Source organism: Podarcis tiliguerta, assembly GCF_965153285.1.
Source record: "Podarcis tiliguerta genome assembly, chromosome: 4".
In the NCBI taxonomy this organism is placed as follows: Eukaryota; Metazoa; Chordata; class Lepidosauria; order Squamata; family Lacertidae; genus Podarcis; species Podarcis tiliguerta.
In genome coordinates, this window is record NC_139537.1 from 65634406 (window position 1) to 65658053 (window position 23648).

A 23648-nucleotide genomic window follows, 5' to 3' on the forward strand; every position below is an offset into this window, starting at 1 on the left:
ATTAACCTGTGTTAGAATCTGACTGTGTAGGATAGGATAATGAATGTATATTACTTGTTACGGATGAATTAACTGATGGGGGAATTGTATATGTGATTAAGGAGGCAGAGGACCAATGAAACAGGCAAAATGCCTGAGGACAGTTCAAAATTGCTGTCTGGTTTTTCTCTGTTGAGGTCAAGGATCAGAGAAATAACTGTTTTGGGTAGGGGAAAGACATTAAGCAGAAACAGTCTTTTTTTGATGAAGATAATGTAACTTTAAAGAACTTATAAAGCATGCTAGAAACATCCAGGAAAATAATTCTGTGTTCTGTTCATGGCTTAATCTCTTCATCTCCTCTGCTACTCTTGAATTTTACATGTAAGTTTTAATAAGAAAAATCAGGAGAATAGAATATGTATTAATTTAAACAGAAAATATTAAACATTGAGACTGAAGGTTCTTTTATATTACATTTTAAATTTTTTAAAAATAGTCCTGGCCAATTAATCCACTCCATGGTTTTTCCTTTGAACTTATTGTGTTTTTCCTTTGAACTGCTAAGGCATCTTCTATTATTAGCCATATCAATATCAACAGTGTTATTGTCCCTCACCATCTCTAATATTAAGCTTCAGGCATTTGAGGCTTGGCCTAAATTGACCCACTGCAAAAGATGCAAATATAGCTGTTCCGTAAAAGAACGACTACAGAGAGAGCCAAAATCCTTCCGAATTATATGCTTGGCAGGGGGTTGGACTCAATGGCCCTTGTGGTCTATTCCAACTCTATGATTCTGTTATTCTATTCTACAATTCTATACACCTCCAGGCCCAATTTTCACCAAGTCAAAGGGCTTGAATAAAATATAATAAATCATAGTTTTAAAAAACATTTGTTCACCTAGTCACTCTAGTCCTTGGTAGCCACCCTTCTTATCTCTTAAGCAGGGCCTAATTTAGCTTCTCTGTCCTATGAATCTCACATATAAAAATAGAAGATGCTTCAACAGAACATTTTAATCTTAAGGTTTAAACAAAGAATCTATAAATGATGCCCAAAACTTTATATACATGTTGTGGAAGGTATCGTTCAAAAATCTAGTGTGGGGTAGCCAATGTGACGCCTTCCATATGTGTTTGGATGACAACTCAATGAACTCCAGCTAGCAGGGTTTTCCCAACTTGGATCTCCAGCTGTTTTTGGACTACGGTTCCCATTATCCCTGACCACTGGTCAGGCTAGCTAGGGATGATGGGAGTTGTAGTGCAAAAACAGCTGGAGACCCAAGTCTGGGAAACCCTGGTCTATGGTTAGAGATTATGAGTATTGTAATCCAACAGCATGTGGAGGGCACACAATTTTGGCTGTTCTTCATCTAGGTGTTTCACATGAGTATTATGAAGGAGACTTTGATGGTTAAGATGTGAACAGGTACTCAAGCAGAAGTCTTCAGGGTTGATTCACATTATATCAACTGAAGATAGGAATGGAAGGAATCTACAGTTGCTGATTTCCATTCTCATCACTCCTAAAATACTTTTTCCTGAAATCTGGTTTGCTATTCATTGTTCCAGAGGTTTAGTATTATATATTGGCAGTTGGCAGCTGTGAAACAGTGAATGGGATTGTAAGTGTCCACATGGGTCTGCCAGACTGAGAGATGAGGTATTAAATAAATAAAATAGTAGATAAGAAATATAGAGAAGGTACCGTATTTTTCGCTCTATAAGACGCACCAGACCATAAGACGCACCTAGTTTTTGGAGGAAGAAAACAAGAAAAAAAATATTCTGAATCTCAGAAGCCAGAACAGCAAGAGGGATCGCTGCGCAGTGAAAGCAGCAATCCCTCTTGCTGTTCTGGCTTCTGGGATAGCTGCGCAGCCTGCATTCACTCCATAAGACGCACACACATTTCCCCTTACATTTTAGGAGGGAAAAAGTGAGTCTTATAGAGCAAAAAATACGGTAACTTCTGCATCTAATAATCCCAGTCTCTTCCAGAACTAAAATAAATGCCTTTCTCTCTCCCTAAGGAAATGGTTTAGGAGTGAGGCAGGGAGCAATGGGATGGACAAGGAATAAGCAAAATTTCAAAATCTGTATGCGAAGAATTCTAAAAATCATACTTTAAGAGGGAGGTAACAACAGAATTAACCATGACTAGGCAGTTAATTGCAGCTCCATTGCTGATATGGCACAGTGGACTTGTTTGACACATCAGTGCACAAATAGTTGAATGAAAACTATTATTTATTTATTTATTTCATATTTGTTTCATAACATACACTGTTTGATTATTATTATTTTTTAAAAAGCTCAAAGTGGTTTGCAAAAACAAAACCACACATTTACACATAATGAAAAAATGGACAAGCATGTCATCAGTTAATAAAATATACAGAGTGATTATAAAACACACTGGACACTTGCTGTGGTGCAGACATCAAACAATTGCTCTAACAGATATATTTATTTACTTTTAGGAAAAGTATGCCCAACCTTTCAACACTTTATGACCGTATCTTGCTTTCTTCCACACACACTGCTGCTTTAGATTGTGGGTTAGAGTCACGTCAGTGCAAAGCAGCACCTCACTTGCAAGTACTATTTGATATAAGAGTCAAAGAAGATCCAAAACTTCTATCCATCAAAAGGGAAACAGAAAACAAGTACTAGCAGTGCAATATGCAGAGAGTATACCTAAAATGGAGCAAGAAACAAAAGAATTCTATTCTACAAAAAGAAGTAAATGCTAGCCAAAGAACTAGAGTGACATAAAGGAATTAAAAAAATAAAAAATCTAGGAAAATAGGCGCTTGGGAGAAAGGAATTCCATTAGTAAAAGAAACAGATTAAATTACCGGTGATACAGCATTGAACTGAAAGGACACTGAACTCCTTTCAGTAGGAAAAAAATGTTGGGTGTGATGAGTATCATCCTTTTTCTTATTAGGAATTTTAAAAGCCCTCCTCTTATAATTTCATTTAACAGGGGAATGCTGCAAAAAGGTGGTCTAGCTGTCATATTAATCCAAATTAAATCTTTTAAAAATCTTTTTAAAATTAGTACCGCATTATTCATGGTTTTAATTCCACAGATAGTTTAATTGCTTTTTTTATTAGTAAATTCTTAACGTTTTTAGCTAATTGTGTTTTATTTATTTTGCTTTAATTTTGCATAATTTCCATGAGCTGCCCAAAGTCTTGGTTTGGGGCGGGGGTAGGCAAGATATAAAGAACAGCAACAACTATTGCCCTGGGGTGGATATTTATGTTTTCTAATATCATGTTCTAAGGGGAAGGGGAAATCTGAATCCAACACCCAAGCAATCCAACAGAGCCATTTATTTTCATGTTTGAAAGGAATTGGACTAAGAACATTGAATGAAGGTCAGTGTTGTGTAATGGTTAGAATATCAGATCAGGGAGTTGCCAGTAAACTAATCAATATCTCTCAGCCTAACCTACCTCACCCTTAATGTGAGGATAAAAAGCGTGGGGGGGGGGCTTAAATAAATTATCACATGACAGAGTGCACACACACAATTTGAATGGCAATGCCCATCAGATTTGGGAAGGCCCAGCTCCCTCAAATATTTTACTGGGGGGGGGGCAAAGATCCCTCGGACACTAGGAGTTGGCTCCTATGCTATGATGTATGAGTATGTAGTCCCTTGAAGAATAGGAGAATTTAAATGTAGAGGCGTAAGAAACCATTTTATGAGATATAACAGGATGCATACCACAAATTGCTATCGGCAGAATCCATATATCGAGGTAAATGGTACCTTCAGTATGATAACATTGAGCAAACATCTGAATTTAATGTAAGTGAAATAAATTATCAATAAAGCATTCTAAAAAAAAGTCAAGTGTAAATCAAACATGATTTTTGTGGTAGGTTGTGTTTTTTTAATTGTGTGGTTTTGGCATTTAATCTAGTTAATACTTTGTATTGTCCTCAGTCCTTGGCAGATAAGCAGATATTATGCTTTCCCAGAGAGAAACACAATAAACACATTACATTTGTAGCAGATTTTCCAGTGAACTGCTTCAAAAATAAAAGTTTTCAAAGGTCTCAACCTCAAGGGCATTTATAAAATAAAGAGAGATGTGGGAAGCCGCCATATGATACCAGGCTAGAATATTTGTCCACCTGGCTCAGTATTCTCTGCTCTGACTCCTAGTGCCAGGGTCCCTTACAATGGCAAGCAGTGACGTACCCATTCATGTGCCCAGGTGAAAGCTAATAAGGATCATTGTGTATGTCTACGAATGATTCAGATGTATAGCCCTTTTCAGGGAACATGTGGAGGGAAACAATTGGGGCTGTGCAGACTATTTCTGCTCCTGACTTATACATGCATTCATCTGGGAGTCTGGGAAGACACTACATACCATCATAGGCCCTGGTTTGGATCTCAAGAAAAGAGCCTGTATCCTGAATATGCCTAAAGGTAAAGGGACCCCTGACCATTAGGTCCAGTCGCGGACGACTCTGGGGTTGCGGCGCTCATCTTGCATTACTGGCCCGGGGAGCCAGCGTACAGCTTCCGGGTCATGTGGCCAGCATGACTAAGCTGCTTCTGGCAAACCAGAGCAGTGCACGGAAACACCGTTTACCTTTCCCACCAGAGCGGGACCTATTTAGCTACTTGCACTTTGACGTGCTTTCGAACTGCTAGGTGGGCAGGAGCTGGAACCGAGCAACAGAAGCTCACCCCGTCACCTGGATTTGAACCGCCGACCTTCTGACTGGCAAGCCCTAGGCTCTGTGGTTTAGACCACAGCGCCACCTGCATCCCTTGAATATGCCTAAGTTATAGTCAAATTGAAATGCAGAGGTTGGAAGTGGCTACAGCAAGCGGAATCCCACTCTCAACTCCATGTATTTATTATCCACAGATTTTTACCATCTGTGTACAGGGCAACATATTTGACTAATTTGAAGTCAATGGAAGTGTTCCTTCTGTCACTAACCATGTCTAGTGCCCGGTATTTTACACATTCTTGGCTAAAATTGACTCCACTTATGTGCTACATCCAACAGTGCCCAACTTTAGACTGATTTACTGCGATCTTGGGACACGGGTGGCGCTGTGGGTAAAACCTCAGTGCCTAGGACTTGCCGATCGTATGGTCAGCGGTTTGAATCCCCGCGGCTGGGTGAGTTCCCGTCTTTCGGTCCCAGCTCCTGCCCACCTAGCAGTTCGAAAGCACCCCTAAGTGCAAGTAGATAAATAGGGACCGCTTAACTAGCGGGAAGGTAAACGGTGTTTCCGTGTGCTGCGCTGGTGCTGGCTCGCCAGAGCAGCTTCGTCACGCTGGCCACGTGACCCGGAAGTATCTTCGGACAGCGCTGGCCCCCGGCCTCTTAAGCGAGATGGGCGCGCAACCCCAGAGTCAGACACGACTGGCCCGTACGGGCAGGGGTACCTTTACCTTTACCTTAGTGCGATCTTGGATGCATTTCCATGAATGTACTGTATTTAATTACAGTTAAGAATGGTGCAAGATAATAAATCACTCTTCTTTTTCATCTTTTTTCTTTTTAAACAGCAAAACTTGGAAAGTAATCTCACCAACCTTATCAAGAGAAATACCGAACTGGAAACACTTTTGGCGAAATTAATTCAAACTTGCCAACACGTGGAGGTGAGTATTTGCTTGTTTGCATTCGTTTTAGTTACATATGTTATTTATGTGTTGAGGTTCAATATTAAAATGCTACACAGAATTGGACCTAGTAGAATTTTGGTATTCTAGTTACAGAGCCATCAGGAAAATGCAACATTTCCTGTAACATTTTAATTTTAAAAGCCCACACAACCATGTTTACATGGGGGGATGGGCACTTTCACACTTTCCACATGACAAACACAAGTTTGCTACTAAGAGCACCCACCCATACGTTCAAGAAAAGGAACCTGGCAGATTGTACATTCCTAAAATAATATTTATTTATTATTAAAGGGGTATTATATGGGCAAAAGTAATAATAGGCAACAAACAGCATGAAAGGTACCATTGCAGGCTTTGGCCCTGCAATGCCCAAACCATCAGGGAATCACGGAAATGTAGATTTGGAAGGGACCACGAGGATCATCTAGTCTAGGATTTCCCAGACTTGTGCTAATTTTGAACTACAACTTCCATCATCCCTAGCTAGCAGGACCAGTGGTCAGGCATGGTTGGAACTGCAGTTCAAAAACAGCTGGATACGCAAGTTTGGGAAACACTGATCTAAGTTCATGCAGAATGGTGAGTCAGCCCCAGGGGCTTCACCAGATTCTTACATGAGATGAGTATCCTAGAAGGTGGTACACAAAGGTTCTGCAACAGATGGATTGATGTGAACAGGGCTCCCCGGGAATAGGAAAATGAATTCCATATTTACCATGTGTTGTGTCGCATTCCAGTTCTGTATTATGGCAGTATTTCATAAAGAGTCACATATCTTCTGATTTTGTGTGGACCCCTTGAGTACCTTGATGGTTCATTTAGTGTCAGAGAGCCAGGAAAACCTTGAGAAAGGTCAGGTTGCTATAAGAAATCGGTGCGTTCTTGGAGAAAGTTTATTTAATCTGGAGGGTCCAGAATGTGCTATTCAGGAACAAATAATGGGCCAAGTTCAAAGTACAAACCTGAAAAACTAGATAGATAGCCTTGACCTACAGAATGTTGCAGCTGTGTCAGGGAGAGAAGGAAATACCAGGTCCTTGTTGTTGTTGTTTAGTCGTGTCCAACTCTTCGTGACCCCATGGCCAGAGCACGCCAGGTGCTCCTGTCTTCCACTGCCTCCTGCAGTTTGGTAGCTTCGAGAACACTATCCAACCATCTCGTCCTCTGTCGTCCCTTTCTCCTTGTGCTCTCCATCTTTCCCAGCATCAGGGTCTTTTCCAGGGAGTCTTCTCTTCTCATGAGGTGGCCAAAGTATTGGAGTCTCAGCTTCACGATCTGTCCTTCCAGTGAGCACTCAGGGCTGATTTCCTTAAGAATGGATGTGTTTGATGATCTTGTAGTCCATGGGACTCTCCTCCAGACCATACCTCAAAAGCATCAATTCTTCAGCGATCAGCCTTCTTTATGGCCCAGCTCTCACTTCCATACATCACTACTGGGAAAACCATAGCTTTAACTATACGGACCTTTGTTGGCAAGGTGCTGTCTCTGCTTTTTAAGATGCTGTCTAGGTTTGTCATTGCTTTTCTCCCAAGAAGCAGGTGTCTTTTAATTTCGTGGCTGCTCTCACCATCTGCAGTGATCATGGAGCCCAAGAAAGTAAAAATGTCTCACTGCCTCCATTTCTTCCCCTTCTGTTTGCCAGGAGGTGATGGGACCAGTGGCCATGATCTTCATTTTTTTGATGTTGAGCTTCAAACCATATTTTGCGCTCTCCTCTTTCACCCTCATTAAAAGGTTCTTTAATTCCTCCTCACTTTCTGCCATCAACAAAGTCCTTACTGAACAATTTAACTATAATAACTCATGTATCCCAGTTCAGCCCCATAATGACAAGTACAGTGATCAATGATTTGGTTGTTCTTGATCAGATCCAAGCCATTCCCCTGGCGATAAAAGCTTAGTAAGCATTCAGTGTAGTAAACATTCACCAACAACTTCGCCACTGTTCAAATCACGGAGCTGGTTGCCATATTTGGGAAACACAACTATTTGCCATCTGTGCTCCTTCTCTCTTATTATTACAATTCCTTTAAGAAACAGAAATCCTGCTGTTAATACATTCGTACCTTGGTTTTTGAACAGCTTAGTTCTTGAACATTTTGGCTCCTGAACGTTTGGCAGCCAATCAGAAGCCGCGTTTTGGTTTCCGAACATTTTGGAAGTCGAACGGACTTCTGTTTGACTTCCAAGATACAACTGTACTTCTTACCCCTACACTATAGGGGACATCTAGTGATGTATGCCTTCTCGCACAATGAAAATTTGCCTCTGGCATGTGATTTCTGCTTGCATCCCAAGGCAAAAATTGCATCCGGGAGCAACTACAGAAAAAAGCAAATTTTAAAATAGAAGTAGTGTTGGTCCAGGACTGGCAATTTTATTATTAGACTGGTATTCTTCACTAACCGACATGTAAGAACTAAATAAATATATATTGCAGGAAGCCATTGTTCAGTTGATATCAGTACTTTGCAGCATGTGTCAGCAAAGGGCGTAACCTCATATGTGCCTACTATGAAGGACAGCAGCGTTTGTTGTATGTAACCAACCATTTAAGAAGTCCTGACTGCAAAGTGGGGAGTTCAGGTTTTTGTGTGTTTATTGCAGCCTAGTAGCAGCTGAAAATGCTCCTCTCTGGAGAACACAGAGAGCTGCATTTCTGAAATAGCAGGTATTGTGGAATCATTGAGGCTCACATTTCTGAAGGCCACAGCTTTCAGTTACATCATCCTTCGTATTAAATTAATATTAAAAAAATCATATCAATCCTGATGCACATATAGAATTGAACTCTGGTGCACATGTTAATCCTGGTGCTCGTATAGAATTTGTCTCTGAGTGAACTTCTTTGATTTAAGTGTTACTGATATCTGTGGGACTTTAAAGCACTTGCCTGAGGGCTGGATTGTAGCCATTTTCTTTTTCTAATTTCTGGTGAGGCTATTGTTTTTTAAAAACAATATTTTTCTCATTGGCTTAATTTTTATCTTTTATGACCTGAATATAAATAATCTTCCTTTTAATTTTATCCTAGACCCAGCAATTCTTCCATTATAAAGATACAGCTGCCATACTGTAAGCAGATGTGTTGCTTCCCTTTGATCTTAATTTTACAGATTCCTCTCCATTGCCAAGGCACAACAGCTGCATCTCTCATATATCACTTCATCTTATTCTCCATAAAGTCACAATAGGAAGCTAAATTCACCTTATTTACGTGCTACTATGAGGACAGAAACCTCTGGCCATTTATACCAGTGATATTTAAGCCATTTTTTTTTAAAGCACACCAACTCTTTGCAGATGAAATGAAAAGGCTACATTAACCGGAAGACAATTTTTATTTTAAAACAGCTCCTTTTGCCATTTGGCTCAATATGAAAATAACAGCAGTGGCCACATTTGGGTATTCATCCCTGGCTTCACAAACCACGAAGAACCTGATTTGCACTAAGCCAGAGTTCCCAGTTTTATCCAAACCAGTTAAATCAGAACTTGGTTTTATTATCCTGGTTTGTTACTCAACATGAAGTATGACAATAGAGAGAGGGGCAAAGGAGGCGTGTGTGGCCATGATGCTCATCTGTAGCTTCATAAAACATGGTTTATAAACCATGATTTACAAGCCATGAGTGATCATCTGGATGATACCATTAAGTATGGTGCATGCCAGACTGAAAATAACTCTTAGAATGATTTGGAATACTATATATTTCAAAAAGACACTTCCACGTATGAAATATATGAAAACCATAAATAAAACATGTGCAGCACTTGGCTAGGTTTCTCGTACCCGAGCCCTACCACCCCATGTGAACATGTTAATCTGTGGCAGTTCCAAATGCACATACACTGAGTGAATATTCAGCATATGCAACTATAACATGATGATTTGCATGGACAGCCTGGTATCAAATCCTCCTGTGTGCTTATCGTGCACATTAAGCTGCGCATTTCTTTGCTGACACCCCTACCCATCATCATTGACCTTCTAATGGGTGGGAGCAAACACCGGAGGGGTAAATTCAAAATGTGACTGCTATTTTCACATGTAGTTCTGCCCTAATTTCCTCCTTGCTTTTGAATCTGTTAGCCAGCTATTTGCCCCTCAAGGCTGGCAACAACAATCAGGGTGAATTCATTATTACATGGGAGTTCCTGAGGTGACTCACATCTCAGATATTCCCCATATAATTTGTCAAAGGAATGGTAGAAAACTGAATGCTGCTAACAGCCTTCCTCCTTCTCATTGCGGAGCCTCGTTTGTGATGGTGAGGGGGGCTGTTTTTAAACGTTTTAGGGTTTTATGAAAAGCATGTATTATTTAGCCAATAGAATGGAGTTGTTTCAGTCTGTTGCACAGCAACGTAATCAGAACACAGCTGTGGAAAAATCTGGAACAATTAGCGGAGAGGAGTGGAAGGGAATATATTTTCCTGTAGATGATTTAAATGCTTCCAATTCAGCCAATGTTTTCTAACACTGAATTAAACACACACACACACACACACACACACACACACACACACCATGAATGCTCTTACAGAATTTTGTCATTTCCTCCCACCACCCTTGATTATACAGAACAGGAAAGACATTTCATGTATTTCTTCAACTCAGCTGTGCCAGTTCTAATGGAAATATATATTTAAATTGCTTCAGCCTGGACTCTGTATATAAGGTGTAGGTCAAAAACGGTTGTTTATTTTATGTCCAAATTCTGTAAACCCACAAAAACAAAGGAGGGCCGGTTATGTTCATAAAGCTGTCCTTCACTATGACAGCATCCCCAAGATAGGCAAATCTTCAGATCAGGATAATATTACCAGAGCCAGGCATGTTAGTGGCATTTAGAGGTACCTGGGGTTTCTCTTTCTTGTCCGTCAGCCAAATTAAAAATCCCAAAAGAGCAGTGGAATGTGAGAGACTGAAATAGAGATGGAAAAAGTTTAGAAAAATAGTATTTCATTACAAATAATGAAAATGCCAATACTTAAAAAGGCTCCAGCTTCTTCAACAAAGAGTTCTTTTAAGTTTCACGGCTAAGTATGTCTCCCTTCTGTTTTCCATGAAATGGGCTTAGAAAACTTCTTGTTTGTGGTTTAACAAAAATTAGAACTATGCTGGCCGGGTTCTACCCAATAGACTCCATTAAACAATAAGAAGCCTTTGTTCGCTACAATAAAAATAATGCACACTGTGTTTTCATTATGTGGCCCAGTGCCAGAGCTTTTACTTTTTCATTCACAAGCTGAAATTTGGGAATAATTTAATAGAATCTGAAGCAAGTTTAGAAGCAGAAAAGAAAGCAGCCAGCAGGAAGGATTTGATGGTAATCCTGTTAATAGGTCATGTTGATCAGAATATAGACTAATAATCCCTTTTTATTATCTGATCATTGGCATGTATTATTTGAAATCCAGAATGTTGCTTTGGAGGTTGTTTTGGCACACACTGTACCAAAACATGTGTGACGGATCTTTGTATAGTGTGACAAAGTAATCAACAGTGTGCTTCAATATTTATGTTCACCTTAAAACTAAACACAGAAATGCCAGAGTCTTGCTCTTTCAGCATCTAGAGTTTGAAAAACATCATGTGTTTATAAGTGCAATACAAGTCTCTTAAGAGAAAAGCAAAGGATGGGAGAAGATTGAATTTAAGTTCATAGAAAGTAACTGAAGGAAGATAAGAAATTATTAGAATTTCTACAGTAACATAAGCCCAAATTCTCAGAAGGAATAACCATTTCACCTTATAATTGCCTCAAGGTATCCCTGAACCAGTTTAATCATGGGTAATGGTAAAGTAAACAACCAGATAGCCACAAATTGAAGTGAACTATCGTGACCCTTAGAGTCCAGCCACAACTAAGGTAACAGAATCCCCTTCTGAAGAGCTACACTAGGTTCCTAGCTCTGAGCCTGATGCTGGTGTTTAGGGAACCAGTGACTCCTAAGCTGGCATGCAGCAGCCCACCAAACTTGATGCCATAAGGTCAGGATCCATAGAACCAGAACCAGGGCCCATACAGGCACTTTCCCCTGAGGAAACCAAGCATCGTCCACAGTAACCTACCAGTCCCAGTAGCTATGAAATGCTTATCTTTAGGCCTGAGGATTGGCCCTTTCAGAGATGCTAGTTTTTGAAAAAGGAGCTAAGCTTAGGAGAGGTGTACTAGAGGTGAGGGCTCAAAAGGCCTTCGTTCATTTCCATTTCTTGTTAATGCAAGTGGCTAACCAGGAGCTTTCCATGGTTCTGTGGCAACCAAGCTGGCTTCCTAGCTCATCCCATGTGTCCACAGGGCCAAAAAATAATGCTCACATACAACCACCCAAAGAAAGGACTGCAACCGCTGCAATGTGGTGCTGGCTATTCCAACATGAGCAGCCACACCAGCAGAATACCATGGCCAATGGTATCAAAAGCCATGGAGAGATCAAGCAGAATTAACAGGGACATACTTGCCCATCTCTCTTCCAACAGAGGTTGTCATACAGGTTGACCAAGGCAGTTTCTGTGCAAAAAATTGGATCTAAGCCCAGGTTGGAATGGATTTTGAAAATCAATTTCATCCATTCAAGCCTGGATCGGGCCATGACCACCTGTTCAGAAACCTTTTCAAAAAAGAGTAGATTAGCACCCAGCCAGTAATTTCTTAGATTTTCTGAATCCAGGGAAGGTTTCTTAAGGAGTGGTGCTGTTTCCTTGAACCCAACAGAGCCCACCCCCATTTCACAAGGAGACATTATTTACCTTCCTAACCCAGCCAGGTATTTGAGTTTAAAAGCATAGGTACATAGAATGTTTGGTCAAATTAACAAATCTAATTTGTATATGAAGAGGGTAAACAGAGCACTAATATTGCCTGTGCAATTTTAGCATAATCATATGGGGCTTCAAAACAGGGCTGATTAATTATTTTGGGGGATTTTTTTTTCCTTGATGCATTTCTATTGTAATATGGAAAATCTATTATCCTTCTCATACTAACCATATCATAAAATAAGAATGAAAACACCTGCATACAGATGTGTCTTTAACTCCTTCATTTCCCTTGTGTATTTAATATGAACAATTAGCAAACATTTGTCTTGCTTCTTTTCCTTTAGCCCCGAGCATAATTGAGGTTGTTGTTTTTTAAAGTCTTTGGCAAGATAAGCAGAAGAAAACGGCTTGAAGGAAATAGAGTTCATACCAATGTGGTGATAATTAGTGATCTCTTTACACAGTGCCTAAGCCCTTATGAGGGAGTTCAGAGTGTTTATCTACCAAGCTAATGAGAGAAAGAGATAGCGTGTGGTGTTTTGCCAATTATTGTGGTGTGATTAATTATGCGGCATGTATTTCATTTGGTTTTAGTACAAGCAAGCCATTATGTGCTTCTCATAAGAGATGTTTTATTACAAATGTAGATATTGTATATAAGTTTGTAAATTCAGCTGGAACCAGAAATAGGCATTTACACACACACAAATAGACATATATCAGGAGGACCTCACATTCTGTGCAGTTCAGCAATTCAGTTCTTTCTTATAGGTCAAGCAGCTGTGGGGAGGGCAGGCAGTTGGGAGCCAAGAAAATAACTGTTTAAACTCTTTTGTCCCTAGTCTTCTATTGAACCTCATGCAAAAGAGCCACAGGAGAGTTGCAATCCAGAATGCCATTATTCATAAGATTCCCATTTTCCATTAAGAATTTTAAGAGATCACACACAACAGCAGTTTGACAGCTACAGGCAAACCATGGTTTAGTGTTACGGGTGGAGCCTGTCCCAACAGCTTGGCTGTGGCTTTACTGCCAGCAAAACACAGCCTGAAGTCAGGTTTGTTGTTGGTTTGCAAAACTTGGTTTTCAAGGGAATATACTAAAGCTAGCTACAACCTGAGTGAGAAATTCAACAGTTGATGGTGGTAGGACTTGCTGTAGCACACACCTACCAAATGCTGCCTCGGCAAGGGCATCCGGGTTGATTTTAGAAAGATACGTCTCAGCCATTGGTACCTATTTAGACAATTGCTTGTGATTTGCCAAACATTTGGAGTAGATGACCCTTGGGGTCCCTTCTAACCCTTTGATTCTAAGATCTGCTAAGGATTCTATGTCCACCATAATACTTTCAGTTTATGCCCACATATTACTTTCCCTAGTTAAACTGAGATGTTTATAAGAAGCAGCAAAATACATTCCACATGGAACAAGAATGAATGGTTTCTTTTGCCTTTGTCATGGTGTTGTTTGTGTGCTCCAGCTCCTTACTAATACTCTGGGAATCGTGCATTTCTTTATGCTTTTAGACATCTTTTTTTGCCCCAGTTTTCCCCTGCACAAAGGAGTCACTCAAAGCACCTTACAAATAAGAAGGAAACAGAAAAGCAGCCGTAACCCAATAATTGAAACACAAACAAAACTAACAAGCCAGTCTTAGCAAACAGAGTTTAGATTTACGGAATAGTATCTATTCTCCTTTGTTTGTTTGTTCAAATTCATTATCTTCATTCAGAAAAAGGTTGGAGAAATTTGCCTAAAACTACACAATTCACTTAGCAGCACATCAATGCCATCCTTATCTAGTATTTATGCTGGAGCAACCTTTGAGGTTATGTTTTGCAGCGGGTTAATGTTGCAAACAGTTAATATAAGACCTGCCTGAGCCCTGAAAAAGGAACGCTTTGGTTGCACATTATGCAGCCAATTAGTAGACCATAGACCTCTACCTTTCCAGCCAAAGTGGTTTTTGAGAGATTTATCTGTGTAAATGTCAGAACTGGATCACATTTCCCATTACCTTTCCAAAATACTAAGGAATCACTGAGCAAAACGCGCGCGCGCACACACACACACACTTAGCTGTCAGTAGCTGAGCTGCTGTGCTATCACATGAAAATGTTTACAAACAGCCTTACTTCTCAGTGGGAAGTTGTCAGCTTGTCAGAATAGTTGACAAAGTGCAGGTTTTTTAAGATAGTGAAAAGTTAGTGTGGCATGGCGGAAAAAAACATTAGATAGATTCTGCTGGCTAGATGGGGCAGCTGCAGATTAGGAGAGTTAGGCAGCATTCAAACAACACATTAGTCCATTATCCCAATGTTTCTTTACCTGCTAATTTTTATGTGTGTTTTCGCACAATGTAAAAGCCACTTCTGGAAAACTAGCAACAGTTTTAACACTCATTTCTGTGTTACATGCTTCCAGGAAGAAGAAGAAATGTTTTCAACCCTGTTATCTGGGGAAACTGTGGGAGTTTTGTGCCATAATTTCCCCATGGTTTTCCTGGAACACACCATTTGATGAAATTTGGGACAGTGTTCCAACATGCAGTCCTTTCCTGCTGTTTTCTTGGGAGAACATAAAGGCACATGTGCATAAAGGGTGATGTCAGGAGCTGGAGTCAAGCATAGGTCGGCAGTCAAAGAAAACACGGTGTCAGTGAAGTTAACTTTTATACAAGAAACCAAACCAGCGCAGGCTCAGTGATCGTAGAAACGTCTCCCAGTAGGTCTTGCTCCAACAAGGCCGTTGTGAGGACTGAAGGTCCCCATCATCTCCCCGCTTCGTAAAGCTCCTCTTCTCCAGGGTCTTTCCTAAGCAGTCGCAAACGGCACCTGCACACAACTGCTCTGTCCTCTTCATCTCTCTGCATGATCTAGGAGTCCAGGAGGGAGGGGAGTTAGTCGCAGCAGGAGGAGAAGACTCCCTAGCTTCTTCCGCAGCCTGCTTAACTCTGTCTCCTGGTACCCCCTCCTCTCTTGTCTCTGAGTCTGGACTGCCCTCTGCCACAGCCTCTTCCTGCTCACCAAACCCTGTTACCTCTTCTGCTTCCAACACCTCCCCCTCCCAGGCTGCTCCTCCTTCTTCCTCTGGCCACACATTGTCATCCCACCACCAGTCCCCTGGCTCTGAGCCTTCTTCCCCTGGGTGTGCCTTTGAGGGTTCCCCAGCTGGTGGCTTCCACCACTCCTCTGCACCCAACCAGTCCACGACAGGTGGTGAAATGTTTGAGGATGTCCGCTGTTGTGTCACACCACACTAGCTAGCTAAAATCTTCCACATGGAAGCCATATGGAGGATATAATCTACGACTCATTATCAGTTAACTGACAGGCCCTTCTTCCCATGGCGATTTGTGAGGTCATGGTGAGACACTATTAAGTCACTGCCATCATGTGAGTCACATCCACAAGTGGCATGTGTCAAGATTAATGCAACTAGTTTCGTGCAGAGAGGATTATCAATATTCCATTCTATGTTCCTAACCCACCAGTTCCTACTACCAAAACTTACATGTGTGTCTTTGTAGGTTGCTACTAAGTAAATAATGTTATAATTCTTATTTTTGCTAATTTCAATGAGAACGGGTCGTTCAATTTGTTGCTTTGTGAAAATTAAAGTGTCTAAAACGTGACAAAAGTTCAGTGAAATGGAACTTGGTTTTACATCATAGACTGATGCTTTTTTATTTTTTATTTTTAAAATAGGTGAATGCGTCCCGGCAAGAAACTAAGCTGATGGAGGAATGTGACCTGCTTATTGAAATAATTCAACAAAGGCGTCAGATTATTGGAACCAAAATCAAGGAAGGGAAGGTAAGAATTTTACCTTGGAAGTCCTCAAATAGATTAACATTCTTGATAAATGCTTTATGCTTTGTGACTTCTCTGACTTCTTGTTTTAGTATTCTGCAAAATATACACAAGCCCTTGAAAACTCCTTGGCAGCTACTGCATTTCGTAGAAAGAAGTGCCTATGCTGTCACAACTCATTAAGCAAACATTCAGTCACCATTTAAAATCTACTGGATGTCTATAATGTTGATAGTATCTCATGCTATCTTTATTTTGCTGTTATGCTGTCTTACTGTTTTAAAAATGCATGCACAGTTTCCCACCCCCTACACCAAGATCGTGGGAAATATGTTTTTAGTTTACCAAAACTGCTAATGCTGTAATGCTTTTAGCAAATACATTTTGTGTGCAAACTAAAATATGAGGGTCTTGTTGAAATTGCTAACCTGAGATATCATAATCTTCAGGAAAAATTTATTCTGTAGATAATGTAATTATTTATTAAATGTATGGATACAAAGTAGCTTTGCTGACATGAACCTTAAAATCAAAACAAAAGGGAAATCATTGGGGAAGACCAGGAGAATCTGAGAACAGTAGTGGAAAATTACAGGTTATATGTTACAGAAGGGAGAAGGCAACAAAATATTTTAACGCATTGCAAGGTAGAAGGAGTTCAAGTTAAATGCCATTCCTTAATCACTGTAGTACAGCTATTTCTGATGTCAGCCCATTGTGTGAAGTAAGTATCAGTTATTCACCCAAGCTTTAAATTGGTTACCTAGCTAACTGTGAAATCAGTTTGACCATGATTCCTGTTGCTTTTAAGTGCAAGCCATTCAATCTTTAACTGCTAAAGTAGCTTGAAGAAGTCAAACATAAACTCTCCCTGTGTGGGAAAAGGCTTTGACAAGAAATAAAAGTCAGGGGCAGGTTAAAAGGTTCACTTAGCTGTCAAGATATTCCAATTAACTTAAAATAAAAAGCCCTGTAGGCAAGAACTGACTCAAATATGCTTGAAGACCACCATTCCCCAAGTTGTTGTTTGACAGGCCCTGAACTTCTTTATGCTATTAGCAAAATACAGCTCCCTCCAAGATCTCATGTGACAACCTTCTGTATAATCTCCTTGGTTACATGATTGCAGTGGAAACCCACATTTTTGCACCAAAGTTCATGGCAAACTTTCCATTGAGTCAGACAGGCCTGCTCAGACCCAAGGTTTGTGTTGAAGGGAAGGAAAAGGCTTATTAGTATTATTATTGACAGAAGTGATTCTTTTTCATTGCTTTATGCCATTGGGCTATGAAAGAAGTGCTTTAACAAGCCTGAGGCGCTGCTTTCTCAAACAAGGCTTGTACTTATTCCCAAAGTCTCTTTTTCTGCTGACAGCAGAAGCACAGTTATTTTCCAAGGAAGGGCATTGTGTCAGTACATTTTTTCCAGCAAATTAAGCAGGTGTTTCACCAGCTGGATTAGCAGTTTGACCACATGGTTAAGCAACCCAGCAGATTTGCCATACTCTGCCTCTAGGTTTTAGCCCTTCATGTGGTCCCACTGCAAGCTTAAAATGTAACGCAAGACATTTCTCTGGTAATGTGCTGAGAAGTAAAAAATGATAAGAATGTTTGCCCACAATGCTAAAAGAAAAACGCCTGGTGCTCTTCCAATCTAAAAATGTAGGCTGGCATCTACATTGTATGGATTTTGACATGCCACCTCACCAAGGCAATTGGGGGAGTTGAGATACCCTTTTGTAAAGGGAGACAGCGTTCTGCTGTGAGCTTGTATAGTTGTAATATTTTTAACATATAAGCTGTCCTGGGGTTATTTATGATGAAGTAAGTGTAGAAGTTTATTGAATAAATGAAATAGTGCCTTTGGTGAAGTTGAAACCTGCACAACTTTTCTTAGATAATTTCATGGAAGCTCAAATATATCCAGAAATGAGTATCAAAGGTCTGCATGGTTCAGCAAAGAACAGGAGGAAATGAGATATAGGCTTTATCAACTGTTTCCAGATATCTGCTGTTGAAGTTGCTTTTGCTTTGTGGGATTATTGCATTTCCACCCAGAACTGGGTCTGTTTATATTTTGTACCTGGGGAAAATGCAGTTATTTCCACAAAAATGCTAATAGCAATGTAGAATTTATCTCTGTGACTGTCACATGTACTCCCTAGCAGTTAAGTGACTGCATTGCTTATCCCGTTTTTGGTATTAGAGTATTTTAAAAACAGTCACCACTTTCTGTTTGGATATTCAAACCAATTAGGCTAATACTTAATGAGTTATCACCTCACAATCCTTTAAAATGTTGATCCACCAAAATACAGATTTAAGGAACAAATGTAGTCTCTGGTGCTGGCTAGAATATAAGTATAAAAACAGTTACTATTTAAAAATGTAAGGGTGTTTAAAAAAATAATCTGCAGAACACTAGTGTTGTTGGCAAGAATAATCCTTTTAAATGTTTGTTACTTCATCACCTATAAGAAGGGAAGGCAGGAACTAACCAACATTGACTTCCTGGTGTTCCTGTGGTACAATCCAGGGTGAACTATAGATTCTTTAAGGTACCAATTCTAACACACACACCACACAGGATCAAGCTGAACCATATACTACATGACACTTCTGAGGAAACTTGTTTAGGAGTCAATGTAAACGGCATTCCTCATTTTTCTAAAATGAAATAGAATTAAAGTGGTTTGGACTTAAAGCTTACTTTCAAAGAAATACTCTGATAGTGGACTGCGAACATAAATCTCATGTTTGTTGTGGCCTTAAAGTCAGGATACATAACTCTTATCTTAGTTAATTGTCTGCCAGCAGAGTCATGATATGCAATGTTTATTGCTTAATAAGTGCAACCCTGCAAGTATTTTTTGTGTTATCTTTACTATAAAATTCCAAACTTGCTGCCAGTCCACTTAATTATCAATTTCCTGTTTTTTAAACATGTAATCAGAGCTTAATGTGTTTCTTAGGTACAGAGTTATTAGATTTCTTCCTCTTCCATTTCCATTTGGAATATCCAGCAATGTTGATGCTAATGACACTCTGCTGAGGGGGGCTTCCTGTGATCAGGGGCATTGCAGGACAGTATCTTCTATCAGCTGTAGATAGGCAAGCTTTAAATTCACAACTTCAGATAGTTTCCACTTACATTTCAGTAAGTGCCTGCCTGCCCTCGCTGCAAAAGTTGTGTGCACTATACACATTTTCCACCGTATCACAGACAAACATCACAGTGTTTCCTACTTAACTAAATTCAACCCAAGACAAAGCTGAAGAAATAGAAGCATCTGAGGCTTAACATTTATTTTATTGTCAGTTCACATGAATTACTCCTTTCAGTCAGCTTATATTCTAGGGTCACTTTTTTTCTGTAAACAAGCTCAGGAATTTACAGCAATATGTAGCACACCTTGTAAGCTGCTTTGAAGACATCATTTTGGAGGAACTGGCCATCACAATAGACTTTTGTTATCTGAGAAGCGGAGACCGATGGGAAGTGACGTTTCCTGCCATTGGAAAAATCTGCCAGCTGTGCTTACTTTGGATCTCCCCAGTGAGGAAAATAAAGCTTTTACTTGGAACAATATAGGCTCAGAGAGAGCAGGTGTAAATGGTACTTTTGCTTCTTAGTTAAGCCACTCGCATTAGCACCCAATTTATGCCATGGCCTTGAAGAATGGTAAAATCGTAGAAAAGCATGGTTTTTGAATTCATGCACCTGACTTTTTTTCTTATATTCTTCTTTCCCCTTTTGCAGGTGGTGAGACTGAGGAAACTTGCCCAGCAGATAGCTAATTGCAAGCAGTGCATTGAGCGCTCCACTTCTCTGATCTCGCAAGCTGAGCAATCTCTGAAGGAGAATGATCACGCACGCTTCTTGCAGTCTGCTAAAAACATAACGGAAAGGTAAGTGTCACAAGCACATGGGGACAACCCTGGTGGGTCAGGCCAGACAGTGAAACATTCTGGTTCTAACAGATTCCAGTCAGGTGGTTCTGAAGATCTTATAAAGTACAATGTGGCTAATCCTCCACTTTTGCTTGTCTCCAGTGGCCAGTACAGTCGTACCTTGGAAGTCAAATGGAATTCATTCCGGAAGTCCATTCAACTTCCAAAAACGTTCAGAAACTAAAGTGTGGCTTCTGGTTGGCTGCAGGAGCCCCAGCTTGTGGGGCTGGGCGACGTCTGCCCAGCGCGCGTGGCGCTCTGCTTCAGGGCGGCCGGCGGCAGGCTGCTATCCACAGCCTAGACAGCCCTGCGGGAACTCCCGCACAGCTGCCCAGGCTGCGGATGTGTTCCCGAAGCGCCAGGCGCTCTGCTTTCAGCACGCCCGGCGCTCCGGGAAGCAGGCTGCTCTCCGCAGCCTAGACAGCAGTGCAGGAACTCCCACAGGGCTGCCTAGGCTGCGGATGTCTTCCTGAAGCCTGGAGAGCGAGAGGGGTCAGTGCGCACCGACCCCTCTCGCTCTCCAAGCTTCAGCGAAAGCCTGCATTCGCCCCATAGGACACACCCAGATTTCCCCTTCATTTTTGGAGGGGAAAAAGTGCATCCTATAGGGCGAAAAATACGGTAATAAGCAGAAAACAAAATACTACTTACATTTCACATCCTGTTTTAACTGGGCAAAAGCTTCATTTCCACCTCCAGGTTCTTTAAGGATAAAAATGTACAACGAAAACCTTGTATTACTTCCTGCGTTTTCATTTGGGTCAACCATTTCCTCCAATGGAATCTTTCCTCCCAATATGGAGGATATATTTTTGTCAGAATTAAACTCCCTTTCCATGCCTGTTTTGATTCTGAATGGGGTCCCACTCCCTGGCTGAAAGTTACGTTAAAAAACAAAAAACAAAACTGTGCATGTTAAATGCAAATACACAGTTAATGTCAAATCTAGTTTGATCCACAAGCTTAGATCCCAGAAGCTGTGTGCTATGCAAGGACCAATTTTGATTTTTTTTGTTATAAGGATGGTAGGCTCTATTAGTTAACCTCAGGAGCATTTGTAACCAAGTTGTGCTTCCATATACATGGGGGTCAAGACATTCAAAATGGTTTCTGCTTGGAAAGTATTGCAAGCACCATAGAAATCTTATTAGTAGTTGCACCCAACCAAACTGTGTACAGACAATATTTAATAAAAAAAATATACTTCTGCTTCAAAGCCATTTTGGCAAGTAAGTGGTATATAAATGAATTCATCATAATTACCGTATTTTTCGCTCCATAGGACACACTTTTTCCCCTCCAAAAATGAAGGGGAAATGTGTGTGCGTCCTATGGAGCGAATGCAGGCTTTCGCTGAAACCCGGAGAGTGAGAGGGGTTGGTGCGCACCGACCCCTCTCGCTCTCCAGACTTCAGGAGAACCCCAGGGCCAGCCCTACAAGGTCGGGGGACAGCGGGGAGGCGGAACACCGCCATCCCGCTGTCTCCTGATGTGGTTTGGAGGGTGACGGCGGGGAGACGCGTGCTTCTCCCTGCTGCCAGCCCCTTAAGCTCCGGGGACAGCGGGGAGGCGCAGCGCGTCTTCCCGCTGTCCCCGGACCTGGTCTGCATGCGGGCGGCAGGGAGAAGGGCGCTTCTCCGCGCTGCCTGCCCCGCAAGCTCCGGGGACAGCAGGGAGGCGCAGCACGTCTTCCCACTGTCCCCGGACCTGGTCTGAAGGCAGGCGGTGGGGAGACGAGCGCTTCTCCCCGCTGCCTGCCCCGCAAGCTCCGGGGACAGCGGGGAGGCGCAGCGCATCTTCCCGCTGTCCCCGGACCTGGTCTGCATGCGGGCGGCGGGGAGAACGGCGCTTCTCCGCGCTGCCTGCCCCGCAAGCTCCGGGGACAGCAGGGAGGCACAGCACGTCTTCCCGCTGTCCCTGGACCTGGTCTGAAGGCAGGCGGTGGGGAGAAGAGCGCTTCTCCCCGCTGCTGGCCCCACAAGTGCCAGGGGGGGGGAAATAAAAAAAATTTTCTTTATTTCCCCCCAAAAAAACTTGGTGCGTCCTATGGGCCGGTGCACCCTATGGAGCAAAAAATACGGTATAAGGCAGTAGCTACATGCACTCCTCAGGATGATTGTGTAGAAGCTACCAGCATGATGTCTACTTTATTTAGACAGCATGTTTGCCTTACATATCTTTTTTTAGAGCTAGGGAAATAACTGAACATGGTTTGGAATAAGTGGCAATTTTTCAGCATTCATCTGAACCAGAAGAAGTTACCCAATTCATGAAAATGCATAATTCATACTAAATTTTAGATGTCATAAACTGAGATTGAAGTCATTACCATGAGTTTTGAACTTGAATTTTCAGTACTAGGTGGGGAATTAAATCTTTCATTTTGGGGAATCGGACCACTGGAGCAATCAAAACATTTTGATTTAGTATATATTATGAGTGCAATTGATTGAAAGTGTGTAGCTGCTTCCAAACAGGCAAGATTGGCTTATTCCCCACCGTACAAGAAGGAAGCTTATTCTCTATGCCTGAGTGAACGTGAATTTTCTTTTGAATCTTCTCAAAACACAATAATCCACTTACAGTTCTGGTATGCGCTGTCATGTCTTTGAGATCGCCGACTGAAAACTTCATTGCTTTGTAAGCTTTCGTACAGTGCTGAGACTTGTCCAAAACTAAATACAAGCTACAAAACAAACAAACCTATACAGCTTCCCACCCCCACTGACATTAATGAAATATTACGGCTTTAGCTTCACCCAGCAGATTGCAGAGTTAAAATGGTGTAGCTGCTATAAGCTGGAGAAGTGTTCTGCCCCTCTCTTTATAAAAAGAAAATGTGTGAACACCTGGAATAGCATGCTAGTTAGTGGAGCTGTGCAAAGTGCAAAAGAACACCTGCCAAAATCATTTTCTACAAGAAATAAATACTGCATGCTTCTGCAGGGTTTCGTGAATGGTATGAAATAAAACCCTCATTCTGATGTTACTTTCCAGCACATTTAATGCTTAAGCTGAATACCAGTCAAATTTTCAGCAGAATAAATAAGCCCCATTCAGTTTACTGTGTTGCAAAAAGATATTGTGATGACCAAAAAGGGGGCCATTGTTCACCTCATTCGCCCCAGTCTTAACTGGAGATGCTTTTTTTTTTAACAAAAGCAACATAAGTATAACATTACTTTGAGTAGTTTTGATGCTTGGCAATATGACCCCTGCAGTGAATCTTAGAGCAACTACAGGTTTGTTTGAGCTGAAATAATATTTCTTCCCTGTGCTTTCTTTCTAAAATAAGATAAGCTGGGGCTCAAGACTTTCTAAATTTGCCTTTTTCCCTTACTAGCAGCAGGGCGCCCCCCCCCCAATCACGTTGGCTAATAGGGACTGTAGAGTACTGCTTTGCCTACAGGAGGCCTCAAGTCAAGTCCCTGGCATTTCCAGTT

The 23648-nt window shown here is 41.2% G+C and overlaps 1 protein-coding gene across 5 annotated transcripts in view; it reads left to right on the forward strand.

Moving 5' to 3' along the window:
• MID1 (midline 1) overlaps positions 1-23648 on the forward strand; it is a 260162-nt gene that overhangs the window by 224966 nt on the left and 11548 nt on the right. For all 5 annotated transcript variants that reach the window (XM_083437453.1, XM_083437454.1, XM_083437452.1 and 2 more), the window contains 3 exons: positions 5547-5642; positions 16151-16258; positions 20015-20163. In XM_083437453.1, coding sequence (XP_083293579.1) covers positions 5547-5642; positions 16151-16258; positions 20015-20163 — 353 coding nt within the window. The remainder of the gene's footprint in view (positions 1-5546; positions 5643-16150; positions 16259-20014; positions 20164-23648) is intronic.